The sequence below is a fragment of the Contarinia nasturtii genome, unplaced genomic scaffold (genome assembly GCF_009176525.2).
Source record: "Contarinia nasturtii isolate CC-2019 unplaced genomic scaffold, AAFC_CNas_1.1 Cnas_scaffold_630, whole genome shotgun sequence".
NCBI classification, from domain to species: domain Eukaryota; kingdom Metazoa; phylum Arthropoda; class Insecta; order Diptera; family Cecidomyiidae; genus Contarinia; species Contarinia nasturtii.
The window spans coordinates 891,848-904,714 of NW_022197981.1; the positions used below are offsets into that span (position 1 = coordinate 891,848).

At 34.0% G+C, this 12,867-nt stretch overlaps 4 protein-coding genes and 1 long non-coding RNA gene across 7 annotated transcripts in view; 3 read left to right on the top strand and 2 right to left on the bottom strand.

Moving 5' to 3' along the window:
* The first annotated feature begins 195 nt into the window (after positions 1 to 195).
* On the top strand, positions 196 to 908 carry LOC116340330. The gene is made up of 4 exons (XR_004201070.1): positions 196 to 358; positions 398 to 475; positions 534 to 764; positions 824 to 908. It is a non-coding gene; the product is annotated as an uncharacterized LOC116340330 (long non-coding RNA).
* Positions 909 to 1,064: 156 nt separating this feature from the next.
* On the bottom strand, positions 1,065 to 7,157 carry LOC116340069 (golgin subfamily A member 1). Of its 2 annotated transcripts, none has more exons than XM_031766256.1 (10): positions 6,485 to 7,157; positions 4,178 to 4,768; positions 3,978 to 4,088; positions 3,349 to 3,456; positions 2,919 to 3,236; positions 2,747 to 2,845; positions 2,046 to 2,209; positions 1,744 to 1,972; positions 1,407 to 1,664; positions 1,065 to 1,328 (listed from the first exon to the last, which is right to left on the bottom strand). In XM_031766256.1, the coding sequence occupies exons 2-10, from the start codon at positions 4,685 to 4,687 to the stop codon at positions 1,146 to 1,148; spliced, it is 1,980 nt and encodes a 659-aa protein (XP_031622116.1). In that variant the 5' UTR covers positions 4,688 to 4,768; positions 6,485 to 7,157; the 3' UTR covers positions 1,065 to 1,145. The 2 variants fall into 2 exon arrangements, with proteins under 2 accessions (XP_031622116.1, XP_031622115.1); XM_031766255.1 differs by having other exon boundaries at positions 4,178 to 4,771.
* Positions 7,158 to 7,622: 465 nt separating this feature from the next.
* LOC116340269 (CD2 antigen cytoplasmic tail-binding protein 2 homolog) lies at positions 7,623 to 9,160 on the top strand. The gene is made up of 3 exons (XM_031766673.1): positions 7,623 to 7,910; positions 7,985 to 8,057; positions 8,126 to 9,160. Exons 1-3 carry the CDS (start codon positions 7,780 to 7,782, stop codon positions 9,023 to 9,025), a joined length of 1,104 nt encoding a protein of 367 aa, XP_031622533.1. The 5' UTR covers positions 7,623 to 7,779; the 3' UTR covers positions 9,026 to 9,160.
* A 51-nt stretch (positions 9,161 to 9,211) lies between these two features.
* Positions 9,212 to 10,701, bottom strand: LOC116340270 (vacuolar protein sorting-associated protein 26C). The gene is made up of 5 exons (XM_031766674.1): positions 10,492 to 10,701; positions 9,858 to 10,391; positions 9,679 to 9,775; positions 9,421 to 9,546; positions 9,212 to 9,333 (listed from the first exon to the last, which is right to left on the bottom strand). The coding sequence occupies exons 1-5, from the start codon at positions 10,546 to 10,548 to the stop codon at positions 9,245 to 9,247; spliced, it is 903 nt and encodes a 300-aa protein (XP_031622534.1). The 5' UTR covers positions 10,549 to 10,701; the 3' UTR covers positions 9,212 to 9,244.
* Positions 10,702 to 12,081: 1,380 nt separating this feature from the next.
* The window catches only part of LOC116340206 (cysteine-rich motor neuron 1 protein), a 51,507-nt gene continuing 50,721 nt past the window's right edge, over positions 12,082 to 12,867 (top strand). The window contains exon 1 of one of the 2 annotated variants that reach the window (XM_031766548.1): positions 12,082 to 12,256. The gene's annotated coding sequence lies outside the window, so the exon portion shown is untranslated. The remainder of the gene's footprint in view (positions 12,257 to 12,867) is intronic. The other variant, XM_031766549.1, reaches the window with a different exon arrangement.

Consider the following 12,867-nt stretch of genomic DNA (forward strand, 5'->3'; position numbering starts at 1 on the left):
AGTTTCTGAAATACGAATACCATACAAAACAATTCATTTCAATGAAGTAGCGCTTCAATTGAATCAACTTCTTTTCTGCAATATTATTCGACGATAAGAATGTTTTCTTTCTAATAGAGTCCAGCTGTAGCTGTTGGTAACGGCAATAATGCTTCAAGAGAGTGTAGATAGTTTTTCAAGTTCGTTTTCCCATTTATTAAGGATTTATTAACTTAGGTAACTCTGGTGTATCTAAATCATACCTTTCAACTATGTCTGCTGTAAGCAAAAAGATCAACATGATTAAAGTAAATAAGGTTGCCAATGCCTATGTGCATTTGGCAGCCGAAAAACTTGACGGCGCAACGTGGATGGAAAAGTACACACAGAGATGAAACATTTGCGTTTTTACTTTTAGATGATGTGGTATACAAGGTGTATATGACACTGTAGTCAACCGAATAAATGCCACCCCAACTGTCTATCATCCAAATGCGTGCGTTGTCTTCCCATTTCATGTGATTATACAAACTAATAAGATGATTCTTTCATAGCGATCTGGACATATATTTAAAACGTTTGAATGAAATCTTTATGGAGTTCGAAACAAAGTATAAGAAAAATCCTGTGTATGGCTATACTATAATATCTGCATGCGGTGTGAGTAATTTGATTCAGAATGAATACTTTCAAGAATGAAGACTACTATAAATTTGTGATTTTAGCCGACAATTTGACTTAGATTATATAGCAAAAAATTATTTAAACGAAATTCACAATAAAAGGTGAGTGAAATGTAGCTCTTTACAATCTTTCTAACTACTATAATGGAAATTTGTTGCAGTAACGACCAGAATTTGAAAAACATAATCGGAAAAATATGCATTAACATTCATACAAATATGTGCTACATGAATGGCGCGATGGGAAATTACAATGTTCCGTTTGTCGTTATGGAATCTTAAATTGCAGTTGTTTATGTATTTAAAAAATATTGCATGACTTTTCTATAGTAAAAAGAATATGGAAAAAAACTTTTGTTGCCTTTGGTTCAGAACAAATGAAAATGCCATTTTGTTTAAACTATGAAAATGACACAATTTATTCGGAATTGTTGAATTTGCACATCGATTTTGTTTGTTTTTTTATTGCAAGCGTTTTATTTACTAGCTGTGTAATGATGGCGATGGAATGGACAAAAGTTTGTGGTGTCGATTTCTTGTGACATCAATTGATCGTGAACCAAACCATCCAACTTTGAAGTTTAGCGTTTCGTGTAGCAATTGTTCTTCTTCATGATTTAAATTTAAAAGTGTTCCAACCGCTCGTATTAAGTGTCGAGCCTCGACCTATGGAAAAAAAATGAATAAATCAATTTGTTCAATAGTATAAAAATGAATTAGCGTAATTTGAACACGGGATCACACCTCTCGACTGGTCAAAAATTTCAGTATCACATGTTTCAAGTATTTAAAGTTGACATCGTCCATTACAACAGCTGATGCGTTCTTAATATTACTGTCGGCCAGTTGATCATCACTTTGTACACAGTTGCTAACTGAAGTCGCACTTGTTTTTTGAGCGTCTAAATTGTGGATTGGGCCGCCATTCTTTTCATTTGATTTCAATTCATTTTGTAAGGTCTTTTTCATATCGGCCAATCGTTGATTCAGTATTTTGATAGTCTGCAAGCAATAAAAAATCAAATTGCATTAAAATTAAATGAATTTACGCGACCACCTTTTAAACAACTTAACTTATTACCTTATTTTTGTCAGCGATATCATTTTTTAAATCATCGATGCATTCGATCTGCTGTTGGTAGTCGTTTAACCGACATTCCAATTCATTTCGTTCATCGGTCAATTTTTGTATCGTTTCATACATTTCGTTTATTTCATACGATTCATTGAGTAGCTGTTGTTTCAATCGCTCTTCATTTTGTGAAATTTCCGCATTCTTTAATGCAATCGAATTCTTCTCTTTTTTCTCTCTGCAAATAAAAAAGACATGTTGTTTTATCATGTACAGATTATTAGAGAAAAAATGTTTGCACAAATAAAAACCTCTCCAATTCAAGTTGAACGGCTTGTAAATCATTTTGCAGACATTCAATGCGACTATTCATGGATTTTGTATATCGATCAGCTTCATCGGATTGGCTATTGAGTCGTTCCAGTTGTATTTCTAATGACTGCTTCAGTTCGTCTATTTCGTTGGTAGACTTATTCTGTTTTTGGGCATAAAAGAGATGTGCGTTAGAAAAAGCGTTTCTAATAAAAAAAAAAAATTGAAGAATAATCGAACGCCAAAAAGTATGTGAACATTGTGGTCTGGCTGAATAGCAGCTGTTGCTAAGACTCGAATTTGAATTTCAAATTGTTTGAATCGATCTAGAAAATTCATTGTAAATGTTCGGAAATATTTCAATGTTGATGCCAGGTGAGGATCGTAATGAATTCCAACCATGTTTGTTTGCATATTTTTCGTGCACACATTTATGATCGTAATGTGTAAAAGAGCAGAGAAAAAACTGTATCAAATATCATTTGCCAGATATGTAGTTGTTGTTAAAGAATAAAAGAATCAAATGACATTGGGATGTTGTTTTGCAAATGACAAGGCAATTGGTTGAATTTTAGATCGTATGATATGTCAAGGGTATCAAAGTGAATGCAAATTGCGAATTTTAATTTGTCCATTACATCATTTTATTGAAATTCAATCGACACATGTCTAAAATTTATCATTTAATATCTATACTTACAACTTTGTTTCGCAAGAATGTCACTTCTTCGTCATTTTGGTCCTTGAAATCTTGATACGTTGAACTGAGTTCATCGATTTCTTCACTCATCAGCTTGATCTGAAAAACAAAAAAATAAAAATAAATAAAGAACAAGTCCACATTTGATCATTTTCGATTTAAGTTTTCGTACCTTTTGATCGCGTTGTTCAATGTCTGCAGTGGATTTTTCCAGCTGGAATGCAAGTTGCTTACATTTTTCGGCTAGTTCGTCGTGTGCAGTGAGAGCTTTTCGTTTTTCCGTTGTTTCAGCGGCTACTTGTCGTGATAGGCGATCGACTTGCGTTTCCAAGGCCATATTTTGTGCACTCCATGTACTTTTTATATCGGATAAATGTAGATGAGCCTCTTCCAAACGTTGTTCTAACATGCGACGTTCACGTAATAAAATTTGCATTTTTTCATCATTACTTTGGTTCATTGTGAAATTAATGCGACCTTCTTCGTATATCTATAAACAAAAGAAAAAAACAGAAACCATTTAAAATCAACGAAAACATGAAAAAAGAGAGAAAAAAGTTCATGAAATGCAAAAAAAACCACTGGTTACACTGTTGTCTTACCTGCAGTTTGCTGGCTAAGTGCCGATTTTGTTCTTCCACCGATGCCAATGTGGCCGTTAGACTGTTCTTCCCCATTTGGGCCGAATGACGCAGCTTCTCAAGCTCATCCTGAATGACAAACCAAAAAATCCATTTCAAACACATTTTCAATGTACTTTGAAGTTGATAATGATTTTTTTGAATGCCGGAAGTCATCCTAGTAGAAATATTTTTTCTGAACGATTTATTTTTTGCTGAAAATTCGGGATTTCTTCCGGCAATCCAATTTTTTTATTGAATTTTTCCAATTGGAATTGAAAACAGTAATGTTATACTGCCTACGAACCGATTATAATATGTTTCGTTGTTTTTTTGCAATATAAATGTGCTGAATTTTGATGATGGGTGAACAAAAATGAATTGATTCAAACAGAAATGAAGATGAAGCAAAATGATAAACAAGCGAGAAAAAAACGTCACCGGAACCAAAAGTATGTATTGAACTATTCAACCAAATAGCTATAAAAAAAGCAAAAAAAAACATAATCAAATAAAAAAACACATAAAAATCAAATGAAGGAACATGATGTGTTTACGTCATAAATTGAATGCAAAAGATTGATTGTAATGGGATGGGGTTATGAAGTTACCTGAATATTTTCAAAATTTGCTTCCAACTCACGCAAGCGTGCATTTTCCATTTGCATTTGATCCAATTGATTATCCTTTTGTTTTATTGTCGATAGCCGATCAATGGCTTCCTGTATGTACCAAATAAATAGAAATACATAACCAGGAAATAAATAATAGTATTTGAGGCCAAAAAAAAGTTGTGGTAAAAAAATCTAACCTGTTCACGAAAATGCAGTAAACTTTTCAATTTGCTAATTTCTTGTGCCTGCAAATTTTGTATTTTATCTTGTTCGCTGTGAATTAATTCCTTTTGTTCTTGCGCCACTTTGAGCGCATCCTCCAAAATGTTGTTGCTCTTTTCCAAGCGATCTTTAATCGCCGCAATTGCATCGTATTCGGTGAATAATTTGGTAAATTTTGCATCCGATTCGTTTAATTTTTCGATCAGTGTTGTGATTTCCTCATTTTTCTGTGCGATAATCGCATTTAGCTGATCGATTGGTGAATTTATTGTCGTGAAACGTTGCTGACTATTGTTAAGTGTGCCATTTGAGCTGTGTAGCGATGGTGTATAGGCACCATTTTGACTTGTGTCGATGATATTATTGTTGTTATTGAAATTATTCAAACTCAGCGAATTGCGACGGTTTGACGAGAATGCCGGATGTTGTGCACAAACATCATTACCAGTCTCTTCGCGAATCTTGTTCTTGAGTGAAGTGAACATTATGACATAAATGCTCGTCGCTCTCTCAACACATCAACAATTCTATCATTTGATTCAACGAAGCACCGACTACGACTCGATCTACTGCAACGAAGAAACAAAATAAAAAAAATAAACATACACCGAATGCCATTAAAAATCAACTTTTTTTCCTACTACTATTTAATGCTATTTGAAACCTGGAACACAATCTAATGAGTCAATAACCTTTCGTGCTTAATTTCAAACATTTTTTTTTGCATATTAACGTATTTTCCATTCAAATCAAAATGCACTATTGTATTTTGTGATTATAAATGTGATAAACATTTAACAATAGAACCAAACAGGCGATATAACAAGTGATATCGCTTAAAGCGACACACCAATTAATTGTGACTGAAATTGCCTATCAAACGCATATTCCACTTGAAATGAAGCCAAAACAATGTTATGCATGGCTTGCAAATTTAATATGAACGAAATAAAAAAAAAACATTTTGGGAACAACTTTTTGGTAAATCGAAATGTTTTAGTGACACTAAGTGGCAGTAGAGAATTCGGTTACCCTCGTATCAGCATCCGGACTTGAAAAAAAAAACTGACGAGAGTGTGAATGCAAAAATACTCACTATAAAAGGTTTTTTACGAGAATAAAAGTGTATAATCCTACTTTCATCCACCCAAATAATACATACGAAGATGAATCATCACATTACCACTCGAAAATGACCAAGCCCAAAATATTCTATATAATTCTATGCTCATTTCCCGATATTTTTCCATACAAATTACTATGATTGTTTTTCATTAGTGGAATTGCAAGGAAATAAGTGATTTGCATGATTGTACAATTTGAATGTTGAACATTAAGGTGTGAAATGTAGCACTATCGATTCGCCCTACATTCTAGCACCGTTTGACGGCTCCATGCTTACAGCATAATTAGAAGCAACACATTTGTTTCCTCTCATCTCGGCGCCTGTTACGAAAAGCAACAATTACTATTTTATCCATTCAAAGTTTCATTTTATTCCGATTGAAATCGGATCGTATGCTGTTATGAACTTAAAATAATATATGAAGCCAAAGATGAATAATTGAATGAAATTGAGACAAATAATAGAATTCAAGAAGTTTAATTAAAAAATTCCATATAAATGTAGATTATTTATTTACATTGCATGAGCATTGATTACAATCAAATCGAAAATGTAAAGTGATGCATGTTGAAACACAAAGGTACAGACGAAAATATCCGTAGAAACACTTGGTTGTGAGTCACAAAAATGCATACGACACTACTCAACAGATGAACACATTTGACATTAGTTATCGATTTTGCAATTTAATGCAACTATTATGGCCAATCGGCGACTAACAAATTCATATAAAATCTTATCACAAACTCACAATAATATTTTGATTTAAAAATCGAATGAATTGAGCAAATAGTTCAAATGTTCAAGTCGTAAGAAAACTTTAAGTCGTTAGTCATGGCATGGTTATGGACGATTTAAAGACCGAGTCTTTTTTGACGAATTTTTATGACTGTAATTTGATGTTTTCTTGCGATAACTGCAAAATTTCATTTTAAGAATATATCGATTTTTACATTTAAGAAAAACTGCATCATCGTTAAAATACAAAAATCATGGAAAATGCTTGGCAATTCTCATGAAAAAAAAAAATGTCAAAAGGTTTTATTACCCACTTCCGACCAATTCAATCAACGGAGTTTGTTCCGATTTCTGAAGGAAACATTCGAGTTCCATTTGCACAGGAAAATAAATAAAAAGAGAGACAAAAATATGTTACCTTTTTATGCTTCGTTGGTTTTGAATCGACTGAAGTTATTGTACCCAAGCGTTAAATAGTTCGTTTGAAATGTTTATAATAAATGGCAAAAACGTGTGTGTGTGTTCTTTTTAATTCAAATCATAGTTGACTGTAACACACCGTGTTCTTATCACTCTCAAGATAAAATAACACTCGGCTGTTAATTTTGCTGCGTTTGTTGCTTATTGGTTTGGTTTTCACTTTCAATTTTTTCAAACTAAGTAGAATTGAAAATTATGCAAAATGTTGTTTACTATAAACAATCACAGCAAAGGGGGGTAAAAATCAATAAATAAATGAATATTGCACTGGTAACGCACACACAACAACGAAAATAAATAATAATCAACAACAATTGCACGAAAAGGATACGATGTGAAAATGAAATTCACAAGCAACGAATGAAGAATTAAAAAAAAAAATTGTATTAATTACACACGTCGGCACACTGAGACGTGTAGTATTTGTCGATATATTGTACAAATTCGTCAATCGTTATTGATAAAAATTGAATGATTCACCACGTCAATGTTTTCTTCTCTCTATTCGGCGAAATCAATTTGAATGATTTTACTAGCTGTATACACTTTCAATTTTGCTACCGCATACACGCAAAACCAATCGATGTCTGTTTTGATGAAAAGAAGCACCAGCAGTGAATAAAAAATCAGTACAATGTTTTCATATGTTTCTATCCCGTTCTATTCAATTCACTTGGTCGATGTCAATGTGTCAATTTGTTGATATTTTTTCTCCTTGTTCAAGTGCTATCCTCGTTTGTGTATTGGAGTTTTTTTTCTGCACCCAACACGCATACGCTCTGTTTATTTAGTCGACCTGTCATCCGTTGACACTTTTCAGAAAAAATATCATCATATTTCGATTTTAATGGAAATATTTTAATTTCACATTGCAAAATATCGGTTTGAATTGATTGTTTTTTGATATTTTCTAATTCCTTTTAAATAAATTCAAATTTAATCGCTTCCAAACGTTATTTCCAACGAATACCAAAACGATTCTCATTCCATTCGAATATGACGTTTGCAAGAAATGTCAAACATTTCACGTATATGTGTGCGTGCGTCTTTGTGTGAATATAGTGTACGAAGTGTCAAAACAAAAAGCACACATCAAACGATTAAAGTTGATCTCATGGCAGACATTGTGCATGTAATTGAAATAGTGGATAAATCGAAATAAAACCAATTTGGGTCGCCTGATTGTGTAAATTCAGTGAATTTTAATACAAATTGATTAAAAAGAATTGAAAAATGTCGAAACGTAATTTGGAAGATATTTATGGCGGCGACGAGTCCATCTCAAAGAAGCCAAAAACATACGAACACATTAAAAAACACACACTCGACTCGGATGAGGAAGATAGTGATGTTGATGAAAGTCGGTGAGTTTTTTTCTCTCGCGAACATTCATTTTTTTTTGCGAACCCAATTTTTCAACTTGAATTCATCTTTTCAGCTACAACGTACTTGACGAAGAGGAGATACAAGGTGAAGAGGACGGCGTCTCTGGAATGGATGGTGATGTTAAGGTACGTGAAATTCAATATAGCGTTTTTTCTTGTTTGTTGATTGATTGATTTTTATTCTCGCTCAATAGATAACGCCGTTTAATATGAAAGAAGAATTGGAAGAGGGTCATTTTGATGGCGACGGTCATTTTCAGTGGAAAAAGCAGAAAGATATCAAAGATCATTGGCTGGACAACTTGGACTGGGTGAAAATTCAGAAATTCGATGATGATCGCAAGCAAAAATTGGCCGAAGATGGTGGCCCAGAGACCAGTACTGGTGGCGGTGGTTTGGCTGATTCATCATCCGAATCGGAGGACGAAGGAAACAATGAAAGTTTGAAAAAGTTTGATGTTATTGCCGCCTATCGACGTATACTTGAGCTCATGAAACCAAAAGAGACGGTTCAACGTGCACTACAACGTTTGGGCAAACAAAGCGCAAAAATTTCATCGATTGAACGTTTTCGACGGAAAAAAGCGGGCATTGTCGATGAGAATGCTGCATTGGTCACCGAAATCACCGAATTGTGTAATAAAATTCTTACAAAAATGGGCAACATGAATGTTTATGAGGAAACATTTGAAGAGATTACCGCAAAATTTGCATCAAAATTAAAGGGAGGTGGTGCATTTAACGCAAACAAAGCGATGGATGTAGATGATGAACTCGATATGTATGCCGATGATTTTGATAAGAAAGAGAAAAAACAAATAACGGGCGATGGGGATAACAACGGTGAATCCAGCAAACAGAATGAAACAGTCGCCACTTCGACGACAACAGCACTCGGAATCGATGACAGCAAAATTACGTGGGAATTTAAATGGAAAATTGATGACACCAAATGCGAAGGTCCGTACTCAACCGATCAAATGTATAAATGGTCACAAGATGGCTATTTTAAAGACGGTGTTTTTGTGAAAAAATGCGGCACCGAATCACAATTCAACTCATCCAATCGCATCGATTTTGAACTTTATTTGTAGCCAACAAATAAACTGCTCTATTGAAATCCATTTCCAGCATATACGTGTTAGAATTAATTCTGTTTTTTTTTTTTTTCATTGTTTCCATGTTAACTGAAGTTTTAAAAATACAGATTCAATACAACCACAAAATAATCATATGATTATATAATACAAACGATGATTTACAAAATAAAAAACAATCCATTGAATTTTACTAAGTTTATTTAACTGATATATCTATGCATTGAATCGATGCAAAACAATTGGAAAGTTTTCCGTTACTAAATACTCGTCCTGGAATATAACAAATAAATTCAACTCGAATTCTGAAATGAAAATAAACAAATAAATTATTATATTTTTTTCGAGAAGATATAGATTGTCATGAACAAGTGACACTGTTTGATACAAACCGATTTTAAAATTTTTCGATATAAGTGTGGGACACGTGAACAGTCTTGGAAATATCATATAAATTGGAATTTGTAGTTTTGGGCACACGTTTCCGTCGGCCAATTGGATTGTTTGGACTTCGGTAGCTGAAAATGTAAAACGAAAATCTTTGAAATTTCTTCAATCACATAGATTTTGGTTTATTTAAAACTAATTTCAATTTTTTAATCAATAATTTTGGACAACTCAAAAAAAGGGAAGTATGAACTACTCTTTACCGTCACGTGAGTAGCCTTCAGCGCTGCCACAAGTCTCAATTCGAACCAATTGCAAGTCAATTGATTTGATGGCTACTTCAGTATGTTGAATTGTCAGCTAAAAATCATATCAAACAATTAAAAAACTGAATTTCTCAAGCAAAAAACAAAAATGAAGCAAAAAAGAATGCCCAACTTACATGGCCGGAGAGTGGTTTTGTGATACAACAATCGACTGTGTCCAAACGTCCTGTGATTAAAAATCGTGGAATGGAAATGCGCTCTTTGCCAGTTTTTTGTAGCGTTTCTGGGCTAATTGTGAAATTGACTTCGTTTGGCGGCACCTTTGGTTTTGGCTTATATTGGATGACAAATTGTTGCGATTTTTGTACGGTTTTCGCGAGAAAACTTCGTTTGATATCACATTTAATCATGTAATTGATATTGATAAAAATGCCATGATACGTTTCGTAGAGGATTTTCGGTTCTTTAACACATGTCAATGGAAATTCAAATGCTAATTCACTAAAACCCGATGGCAATTTGCCAGCCGCGGCCAATTGAATACTGTTGTTGAGCAACTGAAATGGTTTTATCGACGAAGAAAATGGCTCAAAAAACCCAGCATTTTTGCTACCTAATTGTAAATTGACAATTGCGTCCAGTGTTACAACGATGCCATCGTGCTTTGTCTCAGTTGGACAGTGTATTTGTAAAAGACCGCTTATCGATTCCTGCAACAACAACAACAGCAAAAAAGAAACAACGAAATATAAACAATTGCACAAGATGTCACATAACTTTTCTCGATTTGTAAACATTTGTTTGCCTTACGTTTTCATAGTAAATTTTATTCGGGCGATTCAGTTTGATTTCAATTGAAACAGCCATTTTTTTGTTACATTCGATAAGCAATTCGAATCGGCCCCCTAAACTTTTGCAATAATTGATTTTTATTGCATTTTCTTCGCCTGTACTTTGGATTCTTATAACTAGTTTAACATTTGTGTTATTATTCAGATTTGATGACAGTTTGACAGCTTTCTCAAACGCCCCAGTATGATTGAGAGAGAGATATACGCGGGGAAGAGGGAGGGATTCATTTTAATAATCAGTTTCAAATTTATGGCGAAATACTGTATTTGGCTCTGCTTTCAAATCCATTTCGAAGAATGTGGGAAAGAATCAAATGATTTTCACTTCAATTCAAAAGAAACAGAGCAAATTTATGAACGAAACTGTGCGAATGTTTTCTACTCCATTTAAGAAATCCTTTGATTGAATACTGGCGCCATCTGGCGAAAGCGAGCCACGATACGCACACGAAATAAAGCAGTTCAGTTGCCGTTGTTTAGAAGTCGTTATGACAATAATAACCAAAACAGATTGTTGCCTTTTTAAGTAAGAGACCGTGGTCTGTTTATTGATTTTTTTGGGGTGGATTTCCTATAATTTTGAGAAAAGGACTAATTTCTAAATTGATAATTACATACGTCGTTGACGACAAATTTCAATTTTTATTTCATAGAACTGTATTTCACAACTCAGTGAAAATCCAATTTTTGAATTCAAGAAAATCAGACCTAATACTGTTGCCCTTTTTGTCTTCATTCCTCGTTTCATTTAAAGAATGAAATGAATTCTTTTTCTCAAGAAGAATAACAAGAAGAAGTTCGGAAGAATAAAAAGATAACAAAAAGTAGGGCAAACGAATCTTTATCATCCCAAGATACCATACTGTATGTATACTATACGTACAAAAAGTGCACTACCATTTTCCGAAATTAATTTCTTCAGGCAATACCGATCGTTTGATCCGAACTTCCATACAAAAAAATGTGTATTTTCATGATATTTCCTGTTCAAAGCGTGCGTCAATGTGAAAAATCACCACTTTCAGAGAAAAACTAATACAATAAGCAAACGGTCTTGCAAATTCGATTTGATTCGTCATTCGGGTAAAAATATCGAGTGCAGAATTATTGGGATTACATTAAATTGGGAAATAATATTGCGACAATTGATTTTGTTGTTATGAAAAATAGCATAAACACAATATCGGCGATTCACTTCGATCCGATCCGGAAAGATAATACTGGGCTACCGCATCATGTGCTTTCGGCATACGAAAGCGATACGAAACCGTCGGCGCTCTCATACACTTTAGTCCCCCTTTTGTGTGTCTCTTTCTTTCTTCCACTGTTTACGATTCGCTTATGTCGTTCGATATTGTGTTCGCGTTCTCCGTCCCGTTTTGCGATCGCGCACCGTGCGCGATGAAATGTATAGTCGACACATTGAGACGGTAGAATCGGCACAGCGAGTGAGAGAGATGGAGCGCAACAGCCCGAGAACCCAAGAAATCGAATTCAAATAGCAGAAAAAAGTGAAATGTTAAGTTAGTATTTTTTCAACCGTCGTTCGTGTGTATCAATTTCTCAGGCTCGCGCGCACTCACACCGAAATATATTGTGTGTTTGAATTTGAACAGTGTTGAGAGTGTTTTTTCTATCTTTCATTGCTTATTTCGTTCGTTGATCGAGTACGTTTTTTTTTTCTTTTTCTTTAAATCTTCTTGTGCCTGTGCGCCAAATAAACGGTGTGTTTCTTTTCCGTTTATTATTTTGGTTCAAAAAAAAAAAAATTGTACATTTCTTTCTTTTTTCTATGGGTTCTATGAAATTGCTGGAGAAATTGTGATTTGGATACATGATTATTTCTCGGTGTTTGATTGTTGTTGACAGATTTGTTTCAGTGTCGGCACGAATTTGCCGTTAGAATTGGTTGATTTTAAAATGATATGTGATTAGAAGTTTCAAGTGGTTTGTTTTTTCTTTCTTTTCTATCAGCTTCGCAAAATTCTTCGGTTCGGTTATGCACTTAACTTAATGTTAATCGGCCACCATTTGAATGTTCGTTTTTGAAAATTGATACCTTGATATGCAAATCCAGAAATAAATTTTGCAGAAATCGAATATATATGTTTTTTGAGTGGTTTGTCTCGATTCTTTCATATTATTTTACACATTTTTACACTGATAGCTCATTTTTGACACTCCAGTCCGAATTGAACCGAAGCGCGAATGGAATACATACACACGAAATTCGCGTGCGCATCCATAAAATGCAAAACAAGCAAAAGCGATAACAAACAAATTCGGGTTTATTTACTTACAATCATCGTGTCTTGTTTTTGTTGCTGGAACTTTG